Source organism: Gobius niger (assembly GCF_951799975.1).
Source record: "Gobius niger genome assembly, chromosome: 11".
Taxonomy (NCBI): domain Eukaryota; kingdom Metazoa; phylum Chordata; class Actinopteri; order Gobiiformes; family Gobiidae; genus Gobius; species Gobius niger.
In genome coordinates, this window is record NC_136862.1 from 11,506,223 (window position 1) to 11,533,413 (window position 27,191).

General features: G+C 40.6%; 3 protein-coding genes across 3 annotated transcripts; 2 read left to right on the plus strand and 1 right to left on the minus strand.

Moving 5' to 3' along the window:
* Nucleotides 1-56: 56 nt before the first annotated feature.
* LOC306970511 (uncharacterized protein) lies at nt 57-3,169 on the minus strand. The gene is made up of 7 exons (XM_079566500.1): nt 3,079-3,169; nt 2,627-2,708; nt 1,459-2,174; nt 1,047-1,380; nt 914-974; nt 538-778; nt 57-473 (listed from the first exon to the last, which is right to left on the minus strand). Exons 2-7 carry the CDS (start codon nt 2,669-2,671, stop codon nt 209-211), a joined length of 1,662 nt encoding a protein of 553 aa, XP_079422626.1. The 5' UTR covers nt 2,672-2,708; nt 3,079-3,169; the 3' UTR covers nt 57-208.
* Nucleotides 3,170-3,835: 666 nt separating this feature from the next.
* Nucleotides 3,836-6,906, plus strand: thap12a (THAP domain containing 12a). The gene is made up of 5 exons (XM_079567004.1): nt 3,836-3,999; nt 4,215-4,332; nt 4,413-4,511; nt 4,587-4,623; nt 5,078-6,906. Exons 1-5 carry the CDS (start codon nt 3,914-3,916, stop codon nt 6,868-6,870), a joined length of 2,133 nt encoding a protein of 710 aa, XP_079423130.1. The 5' UTR covers nt 3,836-3,913; the 3' UTR covers nt 6,871-6,906.
* A 595-nt stretch (nt 6,907-7,501) lies between these two features.
* Nucleotides 7,502-18,121, plus strand: LOC306969967 (uncharacterized protein). The gene is made up of 11 exons (XM_079565774.1): nt 7,502-7,835; nt 8,532-8,652; nt 9,021-9,125; nt 9,204-9,240; nt 9,350-11,124; nt 11,214-11,244; nt 12,080-13,842; nt 13,916-13,964; nt 14,040-15,832; nt 15,912-15,948; nt 16,040-18,121. Exons 1-11 carry the CDS (start codon nt 7,744-7,746, stop codon nt 17,530-17,532), a joined length of 7,296 nt encoding a protein of 2,431 aa, XP_079421900.1. The 5' UTR covers nt 7,502-7,743; the 3' UTR covers nt 17,533-18,121.
* The last annotated feature ends 9,070 nt before the right edge of the window (nt 18,122-27,191 follow it).

Genomic DNA, 27,191 nt, shown 5'->3' on the forward strand with positions numbered 1-27,191 from the left:
ACTTATGGAAAGCACTTCAGTTCAGCAGGTGCTGTTGAAAAGCGCTATACAAATAAAGGTTGATTGATATTAGTAAACCAAAGTGACTCATACTGTATATTCAAAAGATTAGTCATATGCAAATATACATTTTACAAGTAAAACCTTCAACATCAAGCTTATTATTAGGACCAGATTTAAAGTAACTCACACTTATTCAAAATGTGACCTACACCCTGGGCTGGTCAGGCAGATCTTCCAGAAGAGCAGGGTTTTTCCTGTAAATATACGCATTAGCGTCGTCATCCAGCTTCACCAGCTCAGCGAGTGATGAAACGCAGGGGTCGTGGTCGACAAGCATTGTCGGCAGACGAGAAGACTGGCGGTGAATACGGCTGGAGCGTCGCACTGGTGTCAGAAACTTTAAGTCTTTGATGTTATTTTTACGCTTAGACGTGCTGTAACAAACTTCATCCTCGATCGTCTTCTTAACACTAAAAGAAACATTTTTATTTACAACATATTTTAAGCACGCAAAAGCTTCAAATATGATTTTACCTCTGCAAAAATGGTGTGGTTTTAACACTATATTTGACAACAGAAGCTTCCTCTGTCGGCGGTATATTCTCATCCACATAACAGTCGTCATCACTTTCCTCAGACTCATCCTGAACTTCCTGGTCGTCATCTTCACACTTCACCATCCCATTATCTGGAGTTTCACTCTTCACATCCGCTTTACATTCTTCTTTTGTCTCGTTGCCCTGGTCACCGCACTCATCCTTCAGCTGTGGGAGCTCTGTAACAAGTGAAATAATGAGAAGTGGAGTTGCAGCAGGTTCTTACATTCGGCTTGACTAAACACAGAACTGATACATCTTTTCCTTTCATAAAGATAAAGAGACCAGCAGGTTTTAGAGGAAGACAAACTTACCATCGTCACATTGAGAGGGTGTTTCTAAAGCCTCCAGTGCGTCACAGAGGTTAATAACAATCTGATAAAAGATGGGGTTATTAATATTTGAAAGGCATCAAAGCAGTAAAAATCCATTAAAATTTGCTCTCACATCATCAACTCTGCCACCGTCTTGTGGGTCAATTGGAAGATCTAAATCAGAGTTTTCGAGCAGGTCCAGTGTAGTATTCAATATGAGAGATGTTCTTTTGTCCGCCTGAACCAACTCCTGGTTGTCTGTAGTGAGGGCAGGTGTAACGGGTTTTGGCTCCTTTGCTTCAGCTTCAGATTTGGACTTTGTAGTGAGTAGAGCTTTTGTTTGAGATTTAGGAAATACAGCAGCAGGTTTGTTGGCGATCTTGACTTTTGTTGAGGCGGCAGAAGGCACCATAGCTGGTCTTTTCAGTGTCTTCCCCTTAGAGGCAAGCCATTCTGCAAGTTTTGCTCTGTAACAATGAACACAAAAAACTTGTTAATGGATCATTTTGACTTTTGCTTTACAGTCTATGGTGAAAAGCACTGACCTCTTCTCCTCAGCAGTTTCACTATTGGCTCTATATTGCCTGACAGCGCTCGTAACTGGAGGCTTGCTCGCCTTCGTGTCTGTGACTGGAATCTTTGGCTTTGCGATCAGAGTCCCACATCTCCTGCTCTGAGCCACGGTGGCGTTTCGGGGACGCGCTGCGGTCGGGACACTTCTGGCGGGTGGACGAGCAGAGGAGAATGTGCTGATGGAAGGTTTGACAGCTCTCGTCGAAGTTGATGCTGTTGGGCCACGCCCTGCAGCAGATGTGGTCCGACTCCCAGCATTTTGGTTTGTCGTTCTTGGGGCATTTGATTTCTGCTCTTCGTTTCTAGCAGGAACACTTGACTTCCAAATAGACCCTATCTTTGACTCGACAATCTTGCCTTTGTAAGTGCCTGGAGCAGGTCTTGGAAGCTGTAAGGCAGGTGTTGGCTTTGGTGCTTCTCCAGCTGGCTTTTTGAATTTTGCAGCTTGTTCAGTTTTCTGGCTGTGAGATTGTGTTTTGGCTGTTGCAGTGCTTTTCAGACCTGTTGCCTTTCCTGAAGACAGCTCAGCAATATTCTGTCTTGTCGCAACTTGTTTGACAGTTGTCACTGTCCCCTTTTTTGCCAGGATCTCGTTCTTATTTCCATTTGTGTGGACTGGAGGCACAGCAGCTTTTTGTCTAATGAAAGACTTCACCACTTGTGCAGGCTGAACATTCTCCTTGTTTTTCTAAACAGATAAATGAAAAATAAAATGGAAATACACAGACGTTAATATTACAAATTATATAAACACATCAAAAAAGAATAATCCTTAAAGGCCTTATACCTGATTTTTTCATTTCAAACAATGAAAGAGGAAGCCACTAAATTGAAATGTTGGTGGGGGTACAAACTCATCCCTAATCTTCCTAACATATTTGTAGCATCCCAATTCTTAACAGGGACATGTTTATAGGCACATTCACTACTTGCAGGGTCACTTTTCTGGGTCTCTTTCACAAGAATGCTAGAAAACTCGCCTCCAAGTTCATGAAATTGCTACAAATGCTTTATAATTAGATCTACAGTGTTTTCCCCACAAATGTCTGAGTTTACAATATACTTAAGGAAGACAAAACAAATGTCCTTCCATAACTAGAAAAGAAATCAGGTAGAGCTCCTTTAAGATATTTTGCTTACTTTCTTAAGGGTGTGGTTTTGTCTCAGAGTAGTGGTGCTTTCCATCCTTTACTTTTGATTGGTGACCTTGCCAACAGAAAATCTGTTGAGAGATAATGACAAAATGAGACAAAAGCAGTTTTAATACACACAAGTTCATGCTTTAACATAACATTTTTTTTTATTATTGCACTGAATTTGGGGATAGGCGCTCATAAGCTTCTTGCTTCAGCTCAATCATTTTGAGCAGAATGTATACAGCTCAAATAAACAAATAAACTAAGCTAACAATTAAACAACAATAAGACATCAACAATGACAATGACACATAACACACTGTGAAAGCTGGGAATCTAGGAGCACACTGTTTCCATCTATCATGCTAGCTCAACAAGGTTTGGTAAAATACTTTCGATAAAACTTCTGTGTCTTATAAGCAAAACCCCAACCAGCTTAAACTGAACTTTACTTACTCTGATGGGCGTCAATGTGAGGAGAAATCCTCTCACGATGCAAAAGGCTGGAGCAAAACGGCGTGTGTGTCTACTTTCCTCTGCTTTCCTCAGGGTGAACGATCAGTTTGACTGTTTGACTTTGCCGCTGTCAACACTGCGCTGCCATTGGCCTGGAAAGATCGCGAGAACATGAAACAGACCAATGGGAATGTGCGGGAGGAACAGAGGAGCAGTGTGGCCGCTTTCGGGCTTTGAATGTTTGAAACTAAATAAAATTCCTGTCGTACTGGTTTTGTTCACTTTGTCAGCAGAAAAATCAATGACAGGAGGCAATAAATCTTTAAGTTAAAATTACCATGCCATAAGTATTTATCGGGCGTTTCATTTGAGTACAGTAACAGACAGTTCACAAAATGTCTTACAAGGATTAGGAAAATATAGAATATGGAAAGGATTCTGGTCAAGATAGAGATCATCCAGGTTGTATTGTTTTTCAACAGGTGGATAAATACAATAAAAAAGGGGTCATATTTTTAAAAATTGAATTTTTGGTTTTGACCGTTTTTTACCAACAACGTATAGAAATCCCTTCAAAATAAATCAACAGCTTGTTTTTACATCTCTAGTACGCTCCTAAAGTGTCACAGATATTAAGAGTTGCTTCTCAGTTTTTCACAGATTTGTTGAAAATATATCAAAAGTGGACCATGCCATACAAACTTCTTTAAATCTCGGCTATGATTGTTTTACTTTGAAATGTGACGCCGGAAGTGCTCTTGTGGCAATGGCGCGTAGTCGCTGGTGGCAAACGTAAAACTATTTTGAGAGAAGATTGTTTTGGTAAAAGGTCGAAATGCTGGGTCATTGTGCTGTCCCAAACTGCACAGGAGGAAAGTCCGACTCACAACCATTGTTCAGGTTTCCCCTGGATTCTGAAAGGTAATGAATGATACATACAATATTCTGCAAGCTAATCTTCCACAGCAGTTCATACAGCACATGTTTGACTACTAGAAAACACTATAATTGTTGTGTTTACTTCACTCACCCAAATGATGCCTTTACTGCACGATATTGTTTGTTCTCCTACATTAACTTTGTTGCAAGTTTTCTCATTTAGGTTTACCATCTGTTATTTGCATGCTCTTTTTCAGGTGCAAACAGTGGTTGGAGAAATGCCAGAGACTAGACCTCATTGACAAACCTCCTGAGCAATTGTACAAATATGAAAGAGTTTGTGGAAAACATTTTGAACCGTCGACCATGGACGGTGTAAGTTAACATAAAATGTAAAGTACAACGTGCTTTGTAATTGGTCTGTGGTTAAATGTATATAATCCTATATGTTGTAGGAGACTCAGGCCGGTGTAGTGCTGAAGGATGATGCTGTTCCCACCATCTTTGATGAGACAGAAGGGACTCAAACCAATCCTGGGAAGCGTAAAGAAACCGTAAGAGAAGAGAGACCAGGAACAGGATTTTTTTGTTTGTGTCTTAATTGTATTAATGCTGTTTTTATTTTAAAGGCAAAAGTCAACGAAAAGGAGGTTAAAGGAAGGAAAAGTATGTTTGCATTCACACATTTTTTGTGATAAATTGTAGGGCTGGGACAAAATATCGGATCGGACTTGGATCGCTATACTTTTTGCTCCAATACCAAGTATTGATTCTTTATCAAGTATTACGATACTGTCAATACTTGAGTTTGGAGGCATTTTTATCATGACTCTGTTTTCCAGTAACAGTTACACATCATTTTGTGTTAATGCACCTTTTCAGTCTTAACACTTACATGTCACAATACATGTCAAAGGGCTTTTTGTTTATAAACTTTGGACACATGACTTTTTACACGTAAACATATTACTTATAATAATTACTTCCTGGATTGCAATACGTATCAGAATGGCCCATGAGTATTATGATACATATCGGATCGTGACAAAAGTGGATCGTCCCAGCCCTAATAAATTGTTTGTAAAACTTCTTCTCTCAACAAATTGTGTTTTTCTTGTAGAAATGAAAAAGCCTGATGCTGCTGAAGAGCCTGCTGAAGAAGACACCCAGACAGTGTCAGATGAAGATGACAACAGAGAGTATTTAAAGTCAATATTTGAGATTATGCTCTTATTAGGTGGACATAATATTCTCCCTACTGACCAAGGAAGTGACAGTTTTGGACAAAGTAATTTTCAAGCTCTGGTAGAGTATCGTATTAACAGTGGAGATAAAATTCTCCAGAAAAAATGGGATGAGAATAAGCAGAAGTTCCCAGATGAGCTCAATAACCTAATCAATGCTTGTGAACAATGCATTCGTGGTAAACTTGTGGATGAAGTCACGCAAAATGGCCCTTTCTCATTACTTACTGATGAGTTAGTGATGATCTCCGGAGAATTATGCCTGCCCGTGCTTGTTCGCTTTGTAGATCAGTCAAACCGCCAGCAAGAAAGGTTTCTCGGCTTTGTGTCTTTCAGTGGAGATGAAGACGTCTTAGCTGAAAAAGTACTGTCAGAAATCGGTGAGAAATGGGGCTTGAAAATGGAGCAGTGCAAAGGTCAGGCCCACGCTTGCTCTGGAACACATTCTAGCAAGATCAAAAAGTTTGCTTCCAAAGTAGCTGAGAAATTCCCCGCTGCCGTACTCACAGTGAGATCAACTCAAACAGTAAATATCGCAGTTTCCAGTAACATGGCTTTGTCAGGAGTTCAGCTTGTTACTTCTACCCTTAAGAAGATTGAGTCTTTCTTCAGCCTCTCTCCTTTATTGATTACAGAGTTTGAGCAGGCGATATCTCTTTTCTATGCAGACAGAGAGGAGAAAGCCAATGCATTGAAGGAAATCTGTCAGACTAACTGGACAAGCTGCTACAATGTTTTTGAAGTTGGGGCTGAAATATATGAGTCACTGTTGCTTTGGTTAGACAGCGTGAACGACAATGAAGATGTGAGGTGGAGTGACCAGATTGCACAGGAGGCCATGGTGATTTCAAAAGCTCTGACAGATTTCGAATTCCTCATGACATTAATTGTGCTGAAAAATATAACCGCACTCACAAAGGCCTTTGGTAAAAACATGCTAGGAGATGCTGAAGAGATCAGTTGTGCTGCAAACAGTCTGCCAGCGGTGTTGCATTCGATAAAGGAGGTGGCTGACAACATTGAGGTGTACCACGAATTCTGGTACGAAGAAGCCATGAACGTTGCCGCTGCGGTGGACGTCGTGGTCAAGGTCCCTCGAGCTTTTGTGAGAAAACAAGCAGAATCGGTCGTGATTCAGCCGGACAGTTACTACAAGGAGCACGTGTCTCTCGCTGTGGTGCACGGCCTCTACGTAGAGTTGAACGACGTCTTCAGTGAGTGCGTCCTGAAGACTCTTGAAGGTTTGTCTCTGGTTCCTGCTGCAATTTATCAAAAGAAATCTGCCAAACCAGATGAAGATTGCGTGCAGTTCTTCAAGAATGACGTCCCAAATCCAGGAGCCCTTTCTGCTGAGTTTAGCTGTTGGTGGGTCAAATGGAGCAAAAAAAGCAAACAGGAGCATTTTGTCACGAATATTCAAGACACACTGCAGCTGGCTGACATGAAATTCTTCCCAAATATGTTGGCAGTTTTCAGACGGCTTGCCATCGTGCCTTGTTTGTCCCTTGAAAGTACTAGCAATGCTGTGTACAAGCGCTTCAAAAGATACATGGAGAATGTGCCTGATAAATTAAAATCAAAAAGCATTGCATTTATGAACATAAATTCCCACGTCAAGTGTGACCTCGATGCTATGATTGAACTTTATGTCAAAAATGGCCCTGAATAAAAATGTGTCTGGTATTTGCAAAATGTAGAACAAGCTTTAAATAGGTGTACATTGTCGTTAAATAAGTTGTAGTGTTAATTCATGCCACGTCTTTTTCTCTGTGCCCAGATGTGAAATTTCAGCTGTGTGTTCATGCCATTCAAAAGGTATTCTTCTGTATTTTTATGTACAGATAAAATAAACCTTCATAATGCATTGCCAAACTGTTGTTTGTAAAGTGTTGGTCTATTTAGTCTGGATGATTATGATAATAATAGTAGAGAGTAGCTTTTAGGTAGTTACAAGTATATACAATTATACAAAAATGTGGGAGATAAATACTGTATATGAGCAGTGTTGGGGAGAATACTTTGAAATTGTATTTAGTTACAGAATACTGAATAGTTTCCTTAAAATGTTTCTAGTGAATATGAAACTGAAATTTAATTATTAACTGCAATGTGTCCCTTTGATACTAGGAAAGTAACTGTTTACCAGAATACAGTTTAGTTACTCCCCAACACTGTATATGAGCATTATTAACATTGCCAGCAGATGGCTCTCAAAGTTGATTCTGTTAAAGCAAACAGTCCCACCACTCCCTCTGGTGGCCAACATCCTGAATTGCACAGCCGAGTTCCTGGTTATACATCACACGCGTTTGGTTCACTGTCTTAGCGCCGAATAGCAACTTTGGAAGCATGGATTTAGACGACTTTTAGTTTCTCCTGATTTCCAGAAACTGAGGCAACGAACGGTCTGACCTTGCAAACTGCAGGCTCTGAGTAAAGCATGACTCTTTAGAGTCCCTACTTGTTTTGTACTGTAGGCTATTTAGTTTGCAATCACCAGCAGGGCTTGCTAACTTGTTAGCTGGCTACATTGCAAACCAAAATGACTGACCGCTGCGCTGCGGCCAACTGCGGCTATCAGCAAGGAGAGGGCGAAAACACCCCACTTTTTGATTTCCCACTGGACGCTGAACGGTACGTGTTGTGCTTTTGGTTCAGAGCTAAACGTAGAAAATTCAACACATTGGCTGAAATGAGGAGCGTTAGCTTCCGATTAGCACCGACACTAGCATCACAGCATGTTGGGTAGTAGCCATTTGAACTCCGTGGAAAATGGCGCATATTGTGTTACTACTTGAAAAAGTCATTTGATTTCACAATCTCTCTGTTTTGAGGATTAAGAACACTGCACCTCAGCAGACTTGCACTCTCTGTCAAGTGTTCACTGGTGTTTGTACATTGTGTTTCTTTAAACAAAGTGCCAACTTTAGCGTTGTTTCCATTGCTGCGCGACACCTATCGACTGAATGTGCGCATTCATTATTTAGATTCACTTTCAGGTCATTGGCGACATGTCCGTGTGGCTGTTTCTGTGCCAAATTATCATTAGGGGATGCTTTATTTCTAGTTTTATTTAATTGAATCCAGGGTATCTTTCGCTTGTTTGTTTTTTTACTGAGGAAATCTGTCAACTACATGGCTGCTGTAATGCTGTGTCTGTATAGAGATAAACAGTGCCCTAAAGGTTTTATAGACTGAACAATTTTATTACAAACCATAAATTAACGGTTTGAAATGACACTCCATGTTATTACAAATGCTAAATGAATCTTATTTATCTTTATTTATGAATCCTGTGTATTTATGGGTCTTATTCTGGTGTATTTTCAGGTGTAAACTGTGGTTGACAAAATGCCATCGCCAAGATTTGGAATCAGAAGCCGCAGAGCACGTGCACAAGACTTACAAACTCTGTGCAAAGCACTTTGAGCCTACGATGATTTCTCATCAGGTAATATTGGGAATAATGCTGTCATGGAAATGAATCACAAGTCCACCCTGATACATTATATTATGATATTTTTGAAGTTTTATTTTTGAAGTTTATTTTTCTCTCGGGTTAAAAAGAAACCAAACAATTTCTCCAACAAATTGTAAAATGAATAGTACATTATAGAATAGTTAAAGACAGATCAAAACATGTATCCACAGCAGAGTAAGAGCTTTCCCAGCTCACAGTACCATCTTTTATTAGGAAATAAACAGGACATTGTGTTGTACTAACAATAACAACATTTTTCATAAATGTTTTTTATCCTAAATTATTGAATTATTTAAATGTACCTGGTACTAAAATAGAATTAATCTTTTTTTTTTTAGGATGACTCTAACACTGTACTAAAAGGAGATGCTGTTCCTACCATATTTGACCTTACAGTACCAGCAAACAATCAATCAGTGAACAGAAAGCGAGCTGGAGATCAGGTAAGGTGCAAATTATTTATGCCGTTTTAGGAAATTTTTACTTTTTCTTAAAGTAATTCTTCCATTTTGTGCTTCCAGTCTGAAGACAGCCACACGTCTATAAAGAAAGCAAAAGGTATGTGACTTGAGCAAAAGTCAAATAAAAAAACATGTCTTGAAAGATGATTTTTTTTTGTAAAGTATATGCATTAATGTTACTATACACCAATTATCTTTCTCTCCAGATGTTGCAGAGATCACAGAGGAGTGTGATAAAAACTGTTCAGCACTTGATCTGCCAGATGAAACCCAAACACCGGAAGATGTAGCCATCTGTAAAGCAAAAGACACACTAAAAGTGTATTTTAAGGAAATTTTGGCTCTCACTGGATTCAGCATAAATGGTGCAAACGCCACTGATGATGCTATTGGAGGTGCAAGAGGTCAGCAGTCTTTAAATCGTGTCTGTGTGGAGAAGATTGACAAAAAAGAAATCTTGCAATTTGGTGAAGACTTGATGATTGAGGAAATCCAAAACAGCCTGCACTTAGCACGGTTCTTTTCCATTCTTCTTCAGGAAGTGACTATCATAGAAGGGAAGGAGCAGGTTCCAGTTTATATCCGGTCTGTCACAGTTGCAGGGTTTCCGCAGAAGCACTTGATTGGCTTTTTTCCTTGTGATGTAGATGCAGAGAATCTTTTCTACTTTCTTACCTCAGAGTTGAGAAACAAATGGGGCCTGAGGATGGAGCACTGCAGAGGAATCAGTTATTTAGTCAAAGGCAAAATGTGTCAAAAGATCCGAGACCTGACCTGTAGAATCCTCCAGGAGTTCCCACAGGTCGTTCTCTCACCGAGTGAACCATATGCTTTTAACATTTGGATCATGCGCTGCATGCCAGTTGCCTCTATTCAAAATGTTGCCGACACTGTGGAGGAGGTGGCTGCGTTACTCAGGAGAACACCAGAGCTTTCCAAGAGACTCGAGGGGAAAATTCAGATGGCATATGGGCATGTAAAAGGTGAGGTAGAAAGGATCAAGAATATTCTAAGTAGCAGCTGGGAACATGGCACTGATGCTTTCCTGACCATGCTGGATATCCTTGAGCCATTCCTTAACTGCATCAATGAAATTATCTCAAAGGTAGATGAAGACACCGCTGAGCAAATGGCCAAGCTCAAGCCAGTTTTGAAAAACTTTAATTTCATCATCACTCTTGTTGTTCTGAAGAACACACTTTGTTGTGTGAGCATACTGAATGCCAGTCTCAGGGGTTTCATCAGCGTCAGCAGTACTTTACAGTACACGATTTCTAATGCCTTAAAACTGCTAAGCAAGTACCAACAAGAGCTCGCAGTATTGCATAGAAAATGGTTTTCTGATGCTGTTGGGAGAGCCAAAAAGCTTAGTGTTGAAGTTACTAAACCAGAGATGGACCAAGGAAACACAGCTGAGACCCCACTGGAGGATTTGTACCGAGAGACGCTGAGCCGGCCCATCCTGCAGTATCTGGTTTTAGAGTTGAAAAGAGTCTTCAGCATAGAGATGGTTCGAATACTCAGGTGGCTCTCCTTGGTGCCATCTTACATGGCTGACCATAATTTCAGCATTCGCAAAGATAAAGTAGCCGATGCTAATCTGAACAATCTCGCAAGGCCAGATACCTTCTATGAAGAACTGGGTTGTTGGGAAGTAAAGTGGAGACATGCCAGCAAGCGCAGAATCCTCCCAACTACTGTGTTTGCCACACTTAAGATTCCTGACATTGGATTCTATCCAAATGTGCAGAATCTGCTGAGGGTGTTGGGCACAGTCCCATGTGTGAACGCAGAGGCAGATGTGTATGGGCAATACCATATGGTGCTGGAGAGGTGCCAAGCCTACCTGAGCCTGCCTGAGGACCAAAGACAATGTAGTAAGGCTTTCATTTATGTCAACCAAGACGTGCACTTCAATGTGGAAAAAATGGTGGACTCCTATGTCCAAAAGCATCCGGACATACTGCAGCTGCTGCAGAAGGTGGGCCATTTTTCAGACTTATTGATAAGCTTTTTCAACCAAGAAATTTTAATTTCCAATATTCCTTCTGCGTTTGTGTTTTTTTTTAGGATGAGGACCCTAAAGAAAAGCGTACACCAGGTAGGATTACAGAGTTTTTTTATCATCACTAAATCTTAAATTCAGAAACATCCGATATTGTGTATAGGTCATCCTCAGATTTGAAGAGATAGAGATAAACCTCCAGGTAGATTATTCGAAAAGTTTAATTGCACTTAAAGCATTTAAGGTTGTTCAATGTTCATATTTGTACACGACAAGAAAATATATATTTTTATTTTTGAAAAGTAGCAATGCACAAGAAAGATACACACACTCAGAGCTGAGAGTTAAGTTGCTGGTTCCAGGTTGACGGTAGAGGCTGCTTTTCAACAAAAATGGAGAGCATATTATTGCCTTGTAGTGATGCAACAATATTTTTGGAGAATTGTCTAAATGTGATTTTTCTGAAAGATAAAGCTAAGCTGGGATTGGATCGTTCCATCCCAAATATTAAGCAGCTCTATTTACCTTTTCATATATAACTTGTACTAATCCATTACTTTATTCGCCCTATTTTTGTGATTTCATTTGCAAGAATAATTTACTTTTAGAATATTTTTTTGTAATAACAAAACTAAAGTTCTACTTAAGACCTTTTATGAGGAAGTCTCTTGAACATAGATCGACCCCAACCCACCAGTTATGAACCAAAAATATTTTGTACTGTACATGACACAGCGCCTGTTTCCGCGCCACCTGTTTTAGTGATTAGAGCTGTAACAATAAGTCAAACTGCGTAATGTCTGCTTAATTAAAAAAAAAAAAAGTTATAATTTATACAAAATAAACTGCTTTATCATCTTGTTTGAATATTGAAATGGATTGTCGTTCTCGTTTTAATATCTTTAACCTGTGCTGTTTTGCTAACTTTTAGTTGAACACCATGGAAACCATGCTGAGAAAGACACTGAGGAGGAACTGCAGATGATTAACCTGGAAATGGATGCTGATAGACTTGTGGAGTTGAAGTGTGCGGAAACAGACAGGGAGGCTCTAAAGTCTGCGCTGCAGTCTGCAGTGGTCGCCGCGTACTGCAGCCAAGACAGAAACCACACTCAGGCCCCTCCTGCTCAAGACGGAGAGACGGAATATGTCACAAAATCAGAAATGCAAGAAGTTCTCGCTGTGTGTGAGAACGCTGTCAGAGAGGGAATACTCATGGAAGTTGGAAGCTCATTCTTTTCCCTATTCATTGACAGAGTAGTTAAAATGGGCGACAATAACTACCTTCCGCTGTTTCTTAGATTTGTAGACAGCTTTGACGTCATGCGATTAGAATTGTTGGGATTCCTGGATGCAGATCTAAGTTGTGAAGCTATGGTTAAACGCTTATTTGAAATTGTAACAAAAGAGTGGCATCTTGACTTAAAAAACTGCAGAGGTCAGGCCTACCTGGGCTCAGGCGACGTCTCTTACAAGTTAAAAGCGTTTGCTTGTAAAATACAAGAACAGTATCCACTTGCAATAAGCACTCATTGTTCTTCATATTCTTTCAACACGTGGTGGTCCAAATCCATCCCAGTGCAAGCAATTACAAGAGCTCTGGAGACTTTTGAAGAAGTGATGATGTTTTTTGGCAGCAATGATGCTCTAGAAAAACAACTAGACCATGTGATCGCTAATGGTCTCAGAGAGAGCTATGAAAAAGTTCAGGAGTTGCAAGGGAAGTTTTGTTCACTGTGGCAGAAGAAGCATGACTCCTATGAGGTGTTTGTGCAGATGCTAGACCCCTTGGTCGAATGTCTTGGGAAAATCAAAAGCAACAAACAGAGATGGAAGACCATGTCTGAACAGGCTGTGGCACTTCTGCAAAAGATTTTGGACTTTGATTTCATCATAGCTATGGTTGTGTTGAAGAACACATCATCCTTCACTAAAGATCTGAGTGCTGGTCTTCAAAAGGACCACTTTAGTGCTGCATCCCAACTCTGCCACATCGGTGGTATTGTGGCTACACTGAACCGAGTCAAGACGAATATCAAACTCTTTCATCAAAACTGGTTTGATGAGTCCTGTGCAATTGCACAGGGACTTCGAGGACACACTGAAGTGCCTGAAAACAATCTGCAAACAGATGGAATGATGAAGCCAGCTGGTTTCTACAAAGACAGTTTGAGTGTGCCTCTAGTTGATAACCTCATCAATGCAGTGAAGGATCATTTTTCAGATGACCACAAAGAAGCTCTAAATTTTCTTTCCCTTGTCCCAAGTTCAGTTACACAAAGCTACATGTTCGAGAGTTTAAAGTCCAAGCTTCCTCTTTACAGCAGTGACCTTCCTGATGCTGATAACTTCTTTACGGAGCTTTGTTGTTGGAGAGTGACATGGAAAACCAAGGCTTCACTCACGACCCCAGGCTCATTATTCCAGACTCTGCGTTTGCCGCTAATGCAGTACTTTGGCAACATCAATGTGCTGCTGAAGATCATGTCAGTGCTGCCCAGCACCGCACTGGAGGACTGTGGGGTTTTGATGCGCCATAACAGGTTTCTGGATTATCTGAGGAATACAGAACCACAGGACAGATCCACAATCCTTGCACTGCTCCAAGTGGGATCTGACTTCCGCCGGGACCTGGACCGCATGGTCAGCCAGTGTCTGAAAGCGACGCCACAGGCATTAGAAGGCATATGTTTGGTAAGTGCACTTCTTTACTGTGTATATTGTTCCTTAGTGCTGGTGAAGTACTTAAACGCTTTATTTTTTACAGGAGAGAGAGTCAAAATTTTTCAACAGAAACGCTGAAGTGAAAATGGAAGGTAAGGCAATATGATGTGTTCAAATGGCAACTTTTCTACAGTTTCTTTTAAAACCTTGTTTTTGTTGCATTTTAGTTGAAACTTCCAAAATGGAACAAAAAGAACCTAAACATGATCAGCCTGCTCTCATGACAGAAGACCAAGAGATGAAACCTGCAGATGAAAATGGTCACACTGGAGACAACTGTCAGAGTCTTACAATAGTGTTCAAATTAGCTGCAGCTTTAGGGAAAAAGAACTGTAGTCTGTCTGACCTTTCTGAAGAGAATCGTGAGCTTATGTTTCAGGAGCTGTCCATGTGCCACTGGTTTGAAAGTGAGAACAAGTGTAACATTGGTGAGGACCAAATGGGGACACTTGTTATTCAAGGTGTCAGAGATTTTATACTTAAAGAAATCCAGGACTCACCATTCTTCTCACTCATTACAGACAAGCCGGTCAAAATCGGTGATAAGGTGTACCTACCTGTGTTTGTTAGGTATGTGGGAGAATCTGTGCCAAAAGTAGAATTGATAGGATTTTTGCAGTTTAATGAAAACTCCAGCGCTGATGCACAGGCACACATCCTCGCAGATGTTCTGTGTGATGAGTGGGGACTAAACATGGCGCAGTGCCGCGGGCAGGCGTTAATGAACCTAGGCGCAGGCTTCAAGAGCCTCAAGAAAATGTCACTTGATTTTCTCCAAAACTATCCACTTGCTGTAGTCACGCCTAGTGAGTCTTGTGGCCTCGCTCACTGGCTGGTGCAAAGTGTGCCTTGTCCCTCGGTAGTGAGAACTCTCAATGTTGCTGAAGACCTCTTGCTGTTTTTTGATGAAAACCCCAGTCTGGAAAAACAGTTAGCACAGGCAGTGGATGGGCTGCTCAACATGCCCAGGGAGGCTTTAGAGGAAAGTCCAGAAACATGTTACTCGAGGTGGAGAAAAAGAGAGGACTTCTTTGATGTTCTTGTAGATACTTTAGAGGGTATCCTCAGTTGTCTAGATGCTGTTAGTTCTAGTGCCGCTGGTGCCAAATCCCTGCATGCGCAAGTGTTCTTTTCAGCACTGAGAAATGTGGATTTTATCATTTGCCTAGTAATTATGAAAAATGCTTGTGCTCCTCTACGCAACTGCAGCACTGTCTTTCGCTGTGGGAATCCGGCTGATATTCTTTGTGAGGTAGAAAAAATCCCCTCTATTATAGAAACTCTCAGCAACACACTGGCAAACATAACCACAGTGCACGGCAGTTGGTTTGAGCAGGCATTTCAGTTGGCAACTAGGATTGCTCCTGAACAAGTTTGCTTCTCTGAGGAGGTTAACAACTTTGAATCTCCTGAAATTTATTACAGAGAGAGTCTGAGTATTCCCCTCCTTACCAGTCTGATTGATGAAATGAAATACAGCTTTGCCGAAAGCCACTTAAAGGCCCTGTCAGCCTTATCTTTGCTGCCCTCCTGTAGCCCGCAACCCATTCTGACAGAGTCCACAGACAAACCCTTCAGCCTGTTCCTCAAAGAGCTGCCAGAGCCTGAGGCGGCAGAACAGGAGATCAATGCCTGGTCAGCTGTGTGGAGAGAGAAGTATCAAGATGTTGCTCCTCCAACATCTATCGCCGAAACATTGGCCCATGTAGAGTCCAAAAACCATCCCACTGTGACCCTCCTGCTCAGGCAAGTGGCAGTCCTGCCCAGTGTCAGTATGGAGTTTGACTTGATGAAGACGACACTGAACTCAATCAGAGATGTCTTCAAAAACACAGTCTGCAAAGGCAGTAAACCAGATCACATGATGCTCCGCTCTCATGCCACAGCATTGCAGAGATTACCTGAGGTTGTTGAGAAATGTATGGAGCTCAACCCGGAGAGCAGACCCTGTCTTTCGAAGGTATTTTTTTTTTTTTTCCTACTCTAAAGTAATTGAAAAAATTATATGTTTTGACTTTAATTGTGTGGTTTTATTTAAGGTTATGGCCACATTGCAGAAGCTTCATCTGGAAAATGGTAAGTATTTCTGTAATACTAGTGTAGCTGTTCAATGTGTAGCTTTTAAGTACAGTTTGTTCCAATAACATGTTTTTTTTGTTCATTTAAGAAGTGAAACCTGCCGTAGAGCAAATAAATGGCACATCATCTGCAGAGCAGCTCACAGAGACCTCACAGGTCATGGAAGTACCAAGGAAGGCGGTGTCTTTTTATGACCCTTCACAACGTGAGCAAATCCTGAAAGAAATATGGGACTCTCAGTTTTTCACAGTTATAACTGACCAAGCTGTTGACATTGAGGGTCATCTCTACATCCCTCTGTGCATTCGATATCTAAACAAGGAGGATACACAGTGTGAAGAAACATTAGCTTTTATTCCCTTCACTGAAGCCATGCCTAACCTTACTGAGACTATTGAGACGGCATTATCTGAGAAATGGGGGCTCAACATGGAGTTCTGTAGAGGACAGGCTATGTTGAGTGTTGGTGAAGTAGGTGCTCAGATGAGCGCCGTTTGTGCAGCTCTTGCTACAAAGTACCCAAAGGCTATAAGAACAATCAGCTCGGCGCTCTCCCTTAATGTGTGGCTGGCAAAATCTTCTCCTGTCACAGAAATAGCCAATGGTGCACTTTTGATAAAGAAGATACTACAATGGTTTACAGAGGATGTAGAGCGACAGAACAGACTAGAGGACATGATCTTGCATGTGTTTCGCACTGATGAAGGAAAGGGCAATGAGCTGAGAGACAAACTTGTCAAAAACTGGGACAAGAGTCACGTAGTGCATCAGGTGATAGTGGAGATTTTAGAGGCGGTCGTGCTATGCTTGAATGAAGTAAAAGGTCAAGGTACATCCGATCAGCAGCGGGCATTGCAGTTCTTCACAGAAATCAGAAGCTTTGACTTTATCTTGGTGACAGTGGTGCAGAAAAATGTCTTGAAAGTAACTGAAAAGCTGAGTGAGGGGCTGCTGGGGAAGCCATTAGATGTGTTGATGTCGGTGAACAGTTTGCCTGATGTTAAAGTTCAGCTTGGACAGCTGTTGTCAGATATAGACACCCATCACAAGGCCTGGTTTGATGAAGCTGTTGCATTGGCTTCCAAACTTCATGTTCCCATGTTGCATGCTGCCCTTTTGGAGCCGCTAAGTGAGTTTTACAAAGAGTCAGTTAGCACAAAAGCTGTCGGGCATTCAATATCAGAAGTTGAGGGCCTCTTCACAGAAAAGGTCACCGATACGCTAAAGTGTCTGGAGATCGTGCCTTATGCAATGTCCAAAGTAGAAACCAGCATTCTCAGTGGTCTTGTTAGCAGTCTGTACAAAGCAGACTTGCCAGATGAGGTCTCCCTCTACACTGAGATGAAGCTATGGAAGGACAAGTGGTTGGATCCTTTGGCAGGTTATCTCCCAACTACTGTGCTCGATGCTCTCAAGACGTCCCAGATCAGGAGCTTTGTTAACATCGAGACTCTCCTCAGACTGCAGGTCATTCTGCCATTTTCGCGAAGGGAGAGCCACTTCAGACAGGGAAAAAGAAGCCTACAGGAGTTTGTTCAGCAGGAGAAAAGGCTGCTTAGTGAGCTCCATCCTCTGGAATAGACTGGTCTTCCGTTGCATTTGCAGAGTTCAATAAATATAAGATGTCATCTCAAATTGGCACCAATTTTATCCAGAACATCCAGATTTGTGAAGTTCTGAGCCGTGTACATGATCTTATAAGTTTTCTGTTTTGTTTTGTTTTTTCATTTTATTATAAGACAAAATCCTTATCCTATGTTTTTGTTCATATTCTGTAATTTGTACAGTTGGTACTGTCCATTGGGACCAATGTCTTGGCAAAAAACTGCTCCACTGACAATTGTCAATGCTTCTGTGCCTTGATGCAGACACCCATTGTATTCTTATACAATATTAAAATGCCCCATTGGCATTTAAAACTCATTTTTATTTTTGCCATGACCAAGAACAGTTCAACTTTAAGTAACTCACTATCATGAACTATTGAGTCCTCACGTTTTATGTTTCCCCCTCTTTGCAGGAATAAATTTGCTGTAAACGTGTCTTTAAAATTATGTTTCCTATGTAGGAAAAGCTTCATATATATTTGTCAAAAAATAATAAAATGCTTAAAAAGATTTTCTAATTTGATGGGTTCAGTATATTGAGTTGACACAAGATGGTGCACTTTGACCAAGTTTGGCCTAAAACTGAAGTGGCCTGTAGACTTTTCAGGAGTATTGTTAGATGTTTGCAGTTTTAGAATGGTATATTAAATACCATTCATTTGCAAAGTCATTAAAATATTGAAATCATTTGTAAAACATCAGACTAATATCCCTCACAGACTTCGTTCAGGTGGGGGCAGCATAATCAGAATAGTTTTTTATTGCCATGGTTTGAGAACTGGTTCACAAACTAGGTTTTCTTCTCAGTGTTGGCGTGCAACATAAAACATAACACGGAATCTAGATTAAAAAAAAAAAGCTATAAAACTCTAAAGGCTATAGGGCACTTGCATAAGATATAAATAATAAAAGGTAAAATATGGTAAGATGAAAATTGACAGAACAAGAGCAGGATGGTATTTACATCCATAGGTATATAAAATGATAAGGTGAAATAAAGTGATAGCAGCTCATCTAAGTGCTCAATCATTTACCATAAAACAGTTGTCCTAAAAAGAAGAAAAAAAAGCGCCTTGATAAATGTACAATGTACAAAATAATAAAGAAACTTTTATAATTTGGTTTGATGTTTAAATGACAAACCAAGACTTCATCCCAGTCTGATTATATCCACTAATTTCATCTAATTTTCAAAGCTTTAGCAGCAGTTGCAACTAATTGTTGAGCCTAATCTACAGTATTTGTCATATGTATTGCTCTTTGTTCTATTTCAAGACTATTTACATTGTAGATTCTCACTTAAGGCTTTCATTTATGTATAAACAAGGAAGGAAATACATTTAAAACAAAAAAGGTGAAATAGATTCTTTAAAATAGAGTTGAAAATGGAAAGCTAATACATATAAGTGTTTCCAAACTTTTGACCGGTGCTGTAGGCCGACACTATAGGTCAGTTACCAAAGCCTCGCCGTGGCAGAAACCTCCAGCTTCGGCCTGGGTGCCCCCGCCTGCACCACTGGCCACATGTAACAATACTTCTACAATGTGTCTTTTATTTATTTACACTTTTGATCCTGGAGATGCAGGTTTTACAGTTGAAATCGCATCCCCTCCTCCCATTCCCGAAAGCAAAACAAGGTATTGCCATAATTGACCCGTGCACTGGGTTTCCTGCTGGAAGTCAAGGTTGTGCACTGATGTAAGACCCGTAGCACTCGGTAATCATGTCCATACACAGCGAGGATTTAACTATCCTCTGGAGGGGAAGACAGAGGGCTTAAGTGGATTTTATTTCAAGGTTTTCTTTCAGGGAAAATTGGCAATGCGGACCCGAATTCAGAAACTACAAGTACAACCCTTGGTTTGAATTATTACCATTTCAGCTTGTGGATTGTGCGCTTTCAAAACACTTCATTTGTACATGCCAATATGAGTATTGAGCTATTGGAGTGATATGTTCTGGAGAGGTTGTCTAAAAATATCTAGCTTTGCAACCAGGAGTTTCAGCTCCTGTTTTTAAATGTGTGTTTTTACTAAATTTTATTCATGTTTCTGATAAAATGTTGAATATTTGTGCAGCTTAAAGTGCAGTGGTTAAAGCTGCAGCACTGCAAAAAGAAGTGAAGAAGTCCCTCATTTGAGTAACTAATTTAAAGAAATCTGTCTTTTGGGCAAGGTTTTACACTCCTGGCACTCAAAATTAGACAAAAACTCTATATGCTAAATTGTTATTATTACAAAGATTGAAAGAGGAAGCCACTAAATTAAAATGTTAGTAGTGGTCCAAACTCAAACTTTCCTAACATATTTCTAGCATCCCAATTCCTCACCGGGGCAAGTTTATAGGCACGTTTAACAACTTGCAGAGTCACCTTTCAGGGTCACTTCCACAAAAATGCTTGAAAACCAGCCTCTGAGTTCATGAAATTGTTTTATAAATAAATGCACACTGTTTTCCCCACAAATGTCTGCGTTTACACTATACTTAAGGAGGACGAAACAAATCTGGTTCCACTGATCAGGTGTAGTGCCTTTAATTTAAGTGTATCAAAACATGCCCCATGGACAGATTTCTTGAAGTTAGTTGCTCAAATCAAGGACAGATTCACTTCAAGATCATTGCACTTATTGCTAGAGCATGTTTTGCAGCGTGCACATGTGGGAGAATACTGTTCTACCCGAAAAGCAGAGAGGGTTCAGGTTGCGGCTCCGGCAATTTGGTGAATGTCTCTCCCCACACCTCACTCTGTTATCCTGTTGAATAAAGCCAAAAAAATCCTTAACCCCCGTCATAACTGAGTGTATTTTCTCCAATTCAGCTTTACCCACATCAAAAAGGTTACAGCCAACAGACCAGAGTAACGCCTCATTTGAAAGCTAAGACCTACAAAACTGATCTAAGCTGATCTTTTTCCTTGAGTTGGTGCCGTGTTGTCATCGGATTTTTGCCACTTTTTCATAGGTTTTTTTGTCACTTTTTTTTCTTTTTTTTCCTTGCGATTTCATCCTCGTTTTCTTTTCACTTTTGTCGAAATTTAGGCACTTTCAGATTTGGGTAAAGCCGAACTGAAGAAAATGTGCTTGGTTCAGGCGGGGGTTAAAGTGATAGTCTGTAAGTTTAAATATATCACAAATGTAATAGATTGTGTATAATTTACCATCTGGGTCTGAAATTTAAGGTAACGTAAGTAATATTAAATAATAATGTTTTTTCTTAAGTCCCTCCCTTTGCTGATTTCAGCAACTAATCAGAATCCGCGGGATACCACTTTGACCAATGAGACAAGCTTTTTCTGTGAACCGGCCTGTCAGGTCCAATCAGGAGGGAGGGGGAGGAGCTTGATTGTTTACTTTTGAAATTTCTGTTCCTGCGCTACTCATTTTGCAGGAATGTAAAGGAAGGCCTTTACTTTCAGATTTCACTCGATCTCTCCTTACTTTGCAAACTTACAGACTATCACTTTAAGAGGTTAAAACCAGATCTAAATGTGAAGATATTGTAGTTCGGGAGTAAATGCTGTTCTCACAATAAAAAAATCTAACAAAAATAATATGTAATTTTTGTGCCAGTAAAGTATATTCAGAAAACTCTGCAATCTAAACCAGTAACTTCAATCTGAAGAAAAAAAAAAAAAAAAAAGATGATGCCAATGATAGGGATATCATCAATGTCAAACGAAGCTTTAATCATACATCAAGATGCTCCAGTTCTTTTAAGCCTCAACCAACCACAGAGACAACAAACGGGAACAACTCATAGAAAACATCTGCATGTGCCCCGTTTATCTGTTGTAATGTTTAAAAAGTCACGACACGAACAATCCCGACGCTCGGTTTGATTGCATTCATCATTCTCAGATCTTCGTGTTTACGGAAAGCAGAGAGAGAGAGCAAAGAGATTGAACGGCTTTGGCCTGGACTTGGCTTAAAGTATATCACCCACATGGTCAACCCCTGCGCCCTCCTGGCCTCAGCACCTCTCGCCGCGCTCCTCACCAGCACCTCTTCAGGCTGTTCGATACGCGCTCATTCGCCACGTGATAAAGGACGTGTGTGGAGACGGCGCCTGCACCTTCAACGATGGAGCGTGTGTCTCCGGGAACGGGATCATCCTGGAAAACAGAGAGTTGTGTTTTGTTTTCAATGTTAAGCTAAGTGTAACTGAAGAGAAACAGACTCCAGTGACAACATGACAACATTACAGGGTTAAGCCTCCAGCTGCTCAAGACAGTAAATACAGCAGCTCCCGGGACGCACGGCAGCAGCCGCAGAGGCTGAGGTGGATTGTCAACGCATTAACTAATTTGCAGCTGTAATCCCTGTGCGTAAAATGTGCCGAATGATCCCCCTGTCAGAGCTGCACCCTAAAGAAGTGTGTCACCTTAACGTTTCAGTAGTTACTTATCAAGACAGGTGCTAAATAAAGAGTGCAAGGTGAAAAATAAAATTTACTTTTTGTGGCCATGTTGCACCAGATTTAACCTCTTAACCACCTGAACAGAGCACTTTTTTGTTTTTTGTTTTGCTTTACCCAAATCTAGAAGAGCGACAAAAACACAACAAAAAAGCAACAAAAACATGATGAAAAAGCAATGAAAAAGGTAATGTTAAAAGCCACAAAAAGAGTGACAATAAAGTGACAAAAAAAAAACATGACAAAAAAAGCCAACAAAAGAACAACAAAAACTTGACCAAAAAAAACAACAAAAACATGACAAAAAAAGAGACAAAAGCTTCAAATATGCAACAAAAAAGTTACACTCAGTTTTGTCGGCCTTTGCTTTCAAATGAGGTGTTACACTGACTCTCCAGTCGAGAAGCTTTTAGATTTGGGTAAATCTGAACTGGAGAAAATGTGCTCGGTTAAAGTGGGGGGTAAGAGGTTAACATTTGAAATCATGTGTATTAGAAATCTGATTCATAAAAGTAACTTTTATTACTACTACTTAATGTTTGGTAAATGACCCCTATGTGGTTTAAAGATGAAATCATTGTACTATTTTATTAATGTGCATAACACATTTTAAATGAGCTTATAGGTGAATACAACATACTGTAGAGCAGATGTTTACACCAGTTATTGAATGTGTGAGTTTTTTCTCACCAAACCCTATTCTGAACAACACTCCTGTAATAGGCCTGCCCTACAACAGGAGTAGGCAAGTTTGTGTTGTGGTTGGCGGATTTTCTTCATAGCGAAAACCCAAAGGTGTTTTGCCAGGAAATAAAAACATATCGACAATATTCTTCACATTTTGAGAGTACTTTATCACGTATTTGGATTCTAATTTCTATAATAATATCATCTTGGGCGGCCCGAGGTTTTATGCAATTTTAAAGCAGTACAAAGTAACTCATGTCCCTAGAGGCCATAAGCACCACTGCAGGTGTCGTAGCACGTTGCATTTTTTTAACTCATTAATTGTCCGTGAGAGTAAATACTACGCTGACAGAAAAGACGAAAGGAGAGAGGGATATTGTACATCCAATTACACAGTGGAGATGATTATTTTCACTCACACTTCGCTGTAAATACTGTTTAAGTGGCGCTAGCCCACAGTTGGCTTTGCCTGTGATTCCATTAGTGTGTATTGGTGTCTCCAACCCGGTGCAGGAAAGCTGCAATTGTGGTTTTCTGGCCAGAGACTCCAGGGGGAGATGAAAGACGCCCCAATCATCCCATTAACACTTGTATTACCCCAGAGGGACTATGAAAAGGATTTATTACGGTAAACAAGTTACTTAATGCTGCTTTAAGGTTTAACCTCTTAACCCCCACTTGAATCAAGTTTGGCATTAAATCAAATCTAAAAGCTTCTTGAAAAAAGCATCAATATATCGACAAAAACAAGGGTGAAAACCCCAAAAAAGAGGGACAAAAACACAACAAAAAGTAACAAAAAACGTCAAAAACATGAAAAAATAAATACATTTGAAAACGTGACCAAAACAGTGCCAAAAAAAGAGATGAAAACACATTAAAAAAGCGCCAAAAATGTGACAACAAAGGGGTGACAACGCGATAAAAAAAGTTGCAAGCAGTTTTGTAGGTGTTAGCTTTCAAATGTGGTGCCATAGGCTGTAATGGAGAGTGTAGTGGAGAAGCTTACTGATTTGGGTAAAGCCGAACTGGAGAAAATGCGCTCGGTTATGGCAGGGCGCTCGGTTTATTCCCTCAATAGTTTTACGACTTTTTCTCTCACATATGACAGGACTAATGTGAGTCAGATCTAAAGATGAAACACTGGATGGACAGGGAGAAAAGTCAAAATTGTTAAGATTTGAATCATCGGAGGGGGGAAAAAAAGAAAAATATTTAAAAGCTGGACTGACTCAAACAATGAAAAGAAGTATTGAGAATCAACCCTCTTTGATGTATAATGTAGCGACTGCACAGAACAGACATCACCTTCCCACCGGTGCCAGATCTGTCGCTGCCGGTTCGGAGACGGAGCCATCCTCGGAGACGCCAAAAGATGTGTTCAGAAGTGCCCCCCATCTGTCTCTTAAAACGCCCGCGTCCTCAAAGCACAAAGGAGACAGAGGCCATAAACAAATGGTACACACAAAGACGCGAGTCTCGTTTAGCTGAGGCCTGGATTGGAGCTTGTTGTTGCGAGAGGCCGTCCCCGCGGAGAGGGACATGAGAGGGTGATGGGATTTTCACATGGCCGGGGTCAGGCCGTCCCGTTCTCTCTCTCTGTAGGCCTAAATGCACACAGCAGGAGCAGTGTTTACGATACATAACGCTATAGAGTCGATCATCTTTTATAAAAGGGCCCCCTGTTGCTCAGAGAAGGGATGGCAGATTGTTCCCATCTGAAAATTCCCTTTGCTGTATATATGAAGGCTATTAATCAATGTGCTGCTTCTGATTTTGATTAGACGATTTTATATGGATCAAATCTATAATAGGGAACAGACATTACAGGGCATCTGACTAAAGCACGCGCATATACCTTTGTAGAGAGCTGAACTTTTATCATCTTGTCACGCTGTCTTTAAGCGGTTTTATCTCAAAGGTAATCTGACTGAAGATTAAATTAGAGTTCAATTAGAGCTAAACAAAGTCAGCCTAAGATTAGGGACTTAAATTTGGTTTTGCTTCTTGACCGAGGCATGGGAGTAATTTCCAGCTGCATAATAGTAACTGTGCACCCATTGAAGCTGTGATCGTCCCGGGTGAAAGCTGAGAGCGTCTTCCTCCCCCCGGAGAGCCTTCACATTCATGACTGGCCTGATCCTCCAGAGATTCAGACAACAATAGCTTAACACTTCAGTCGTAGTAATCTTTCCTCTTTGACACCACTTTAAAGCACCGTTTTAATCTTTTACAGGTTTTAATCTTTACATTTTTGTAATCTACATATGCCTATACCAGCATGGCAATGTTAAAAAAAAGGCTTAAAGAGAGATTATATAGGCTTATTAAAGAGAAATATATATCTATTTAAAGCACAGATACAGCTTTAACTTGCACTTATGTAGTAATGAAGGGAAAATATATAAGTGAAATCAAAGATTAAAGATTCAGCTTTATTGTCAGTTCATCCACATGAAACATACAGAGAATGGAAATGATATTACTCTCAAACCCTGAGTGCATATCAAATGAAATATGCCTACATATTAGAGTTCAGTGTCTTTCATAAACTTGGACTTAGTTTTGTGAGACATAAATCTTGTTGTTGCATTTCTGTCATGATAATCCTTTATAAAAAAGTGTTCCATTGTGAGAAGACAATGTAATGTAACTTTATCTATAGAAAAGCTGCCTGCAACTACTTTAATGTCATCATTTATCAAACAGTGGTTTCTTTCGCTGCACAAAACATGACTGATTTCTTCATGATGAACGTCAGTGTTTCGCTCACCGCTGCTGGCGCTGGTTCAGAGGGTGAGATGTGCAGACCAAAGGCAGGAATGGCGAGCCTGAGTGTAAGTTCAGGTCAGAGACAGTCATCTCGACACCCACACACACGCGCTGGCCGGAGCCCATTCACAGATGACCGCCATGTAAAACGCGCAGTCTCCCTGGAATCAGGATCACAGGCCTCTGCAAATAAGAAACACACATAAAAGGCTTTGGTCTGGATGTACAGCTCGGAGCGGGCGCTGTTAGGAAGACTCGCCGCGACACAAGATCCTGGCGTTTTCAGGGCCAGCGGTTTGTTGTGGTCTGTACAAGTGTCTGCTTCCCGAGACGTTTGACAACACCTGATCTGCAGAATCCCAGAGGAGCAGCCGCGCTGACTGTCCCAGCGGCAAGGTCAAGGTCTGGACACTTCTCCCTCGGTTTTGTCTGAGCGCTGGAGGTGGCTGCATGACTTTCCCACAGCTGCATCCGCCACATATCACTTACAGCAGTGGGTCTCAAAGCTTTGGAACGCACCTTCAACACATAAAACTCAAGTATAAATTTAAACTAAAATCAATCTGCGGTTTGGCCCTGTTTTGGTAGCTTTCACATCAAAACACGGTATTTCTCAAGATTCATTGATCATGTGTCTGTCTATTAAAAAAACAACACTTAGGCAAAGTCCCACACTGACAATGATCCGGCGCTCCACCTTTGGGCCTCACAGCATCAGTCGAGAAGAACCGCCACAGCTTTCATAAAATATTCAGAAACATTATCAAGCGCAAGTGAAAACAGTGTGGTATGAAATCAGATGAAGAGAAACGAAAACAAAATCTGAAATGTTTTTTTAATATAAATATATACCCCCATATAGGTTCTATATGGGGCAGCATCAGACGGCAGCAATAACCTGTCACCATTCCATATTTAAGAATGCACTGTAAGACCGTATTCCAAACCTGATTCTGTACCAAAGACTATGTAAACTTATTTCCTATGTTATTTCCTATTCTGTACCAAAGACTATGTAAACTTATTTCCTATGTTATTTCCTATTCTGTACCAAAGACTATGTAAACTTATTTCCTATGTTTGATTATGGTTATGTATCTATATCCTAATCCATGTGTTGATTATGGTAATGTATATGTTAATTGTACCATAATGAGCTGGTCTCAGAGAACAAACCGGAATGTGAAAGAACGGCAGCTGTAAAGTTTGTAAATACGTTTAAAGGGGTAGGCATAAATAAGCATTGTTTGCTTCAGCCTACTCCCTTTTGGGCATTATTGTGTTTCTTTTCTTTTGTAACAACTTGGAACTTGAAATTGCTCAAATAAACTAAAAAAAAAACTAAAAAAAACTATATTGTAAATCTAGACATTACAATTTTACTATCATTATATCATTATCCGTATGAAGTCAAAAAAGTAGTCTGTGCGGGGAAACTAACACAATACAAATAAATCTGTATCAAATGTTGCTTCATAACAATTATTATTATTTCCAGTTATACAACATTTTTCGGGTTTGATTGCCATATTTAATTAAAAAGAAAACAAATACCTCCAGCAGACAGCTCCAGCTCACGGGAGGCTGCCTGTTGAAATATGAAGGGGCTATTCCTGAGCCGCGTCTTTCTTATGCTAATGCCGCTCTGACATCAGCAGTGAGATCAAAGCGGCACAGGGCTACTTTAGCGCACTCTCACCCCCACCGGGGCTCACTCTCACTCTGGTCCGCTCCTGCCCCTGACGCGCGCTCAGTCCCTC

Coding starts and splice junctions, on each gene's coding strand:
- LOC306970511 (XM_079566500.1), bottom strand. CDS start 2,671: ATGGAAAGCACCACTACTCTGAGACAAAACCACACCCTTAAGAAA. Junction 2,175..2,626: donor AAAACCACACCCTTAAGAAA/GTAAGCAAAATA, acceptor TTATCTGTTTAG/AAAAACAAGGAGAATGTTCA. Junction 975..1,046: donor ACGGTGGCAGAGTTGATGAT/GTGAGAGCAAAT, acceptor ATCTTTTATCAG/ATTGTTATTAACCTCTGTGA.
- LOC306969967 (XM_079565774.1), top strand. CDS start 7,744: ATGACTGACCGCTGCGCTGCGGCCAACTGCGGCTATCAGCAAGGAGAG. Junction 9,241..9,349: donor GTCTATAAAGAAAGCAAAAG/GTATGTGACTTG, acceptor CTTTCTCTCCAG/ATGTTGCAGAGATCACAGAG. Junction 13,843..13,915: donor CATTAGAAGGCATATGTTTG/GTAAGTGCACTT, acceptor TATTTTTTACAG/GAGAGAGAGTCAAAATTTTT.
- thap12a (XM_079567004.1), top strand. CDS start 3,914: ATGCTGGGTCATTGTGCTGTCCCAAACTGCACAGGAGGAAAGTCCGAC. Junction 4,000..4,214: donor TTTCCCCTGGATTCTGAAAG/GTAATGAATGAT, acceptor GCTCTTTTTCAG/GTGCAAACAGTGGTTGGAGA. Junction 4,333..4,412: donor AACCGTCGACCATGGACGGT/GTAAGTTAACAT, acceptor TATATGTTGTAG/GAGACTCAGGCCGGTGTAGT.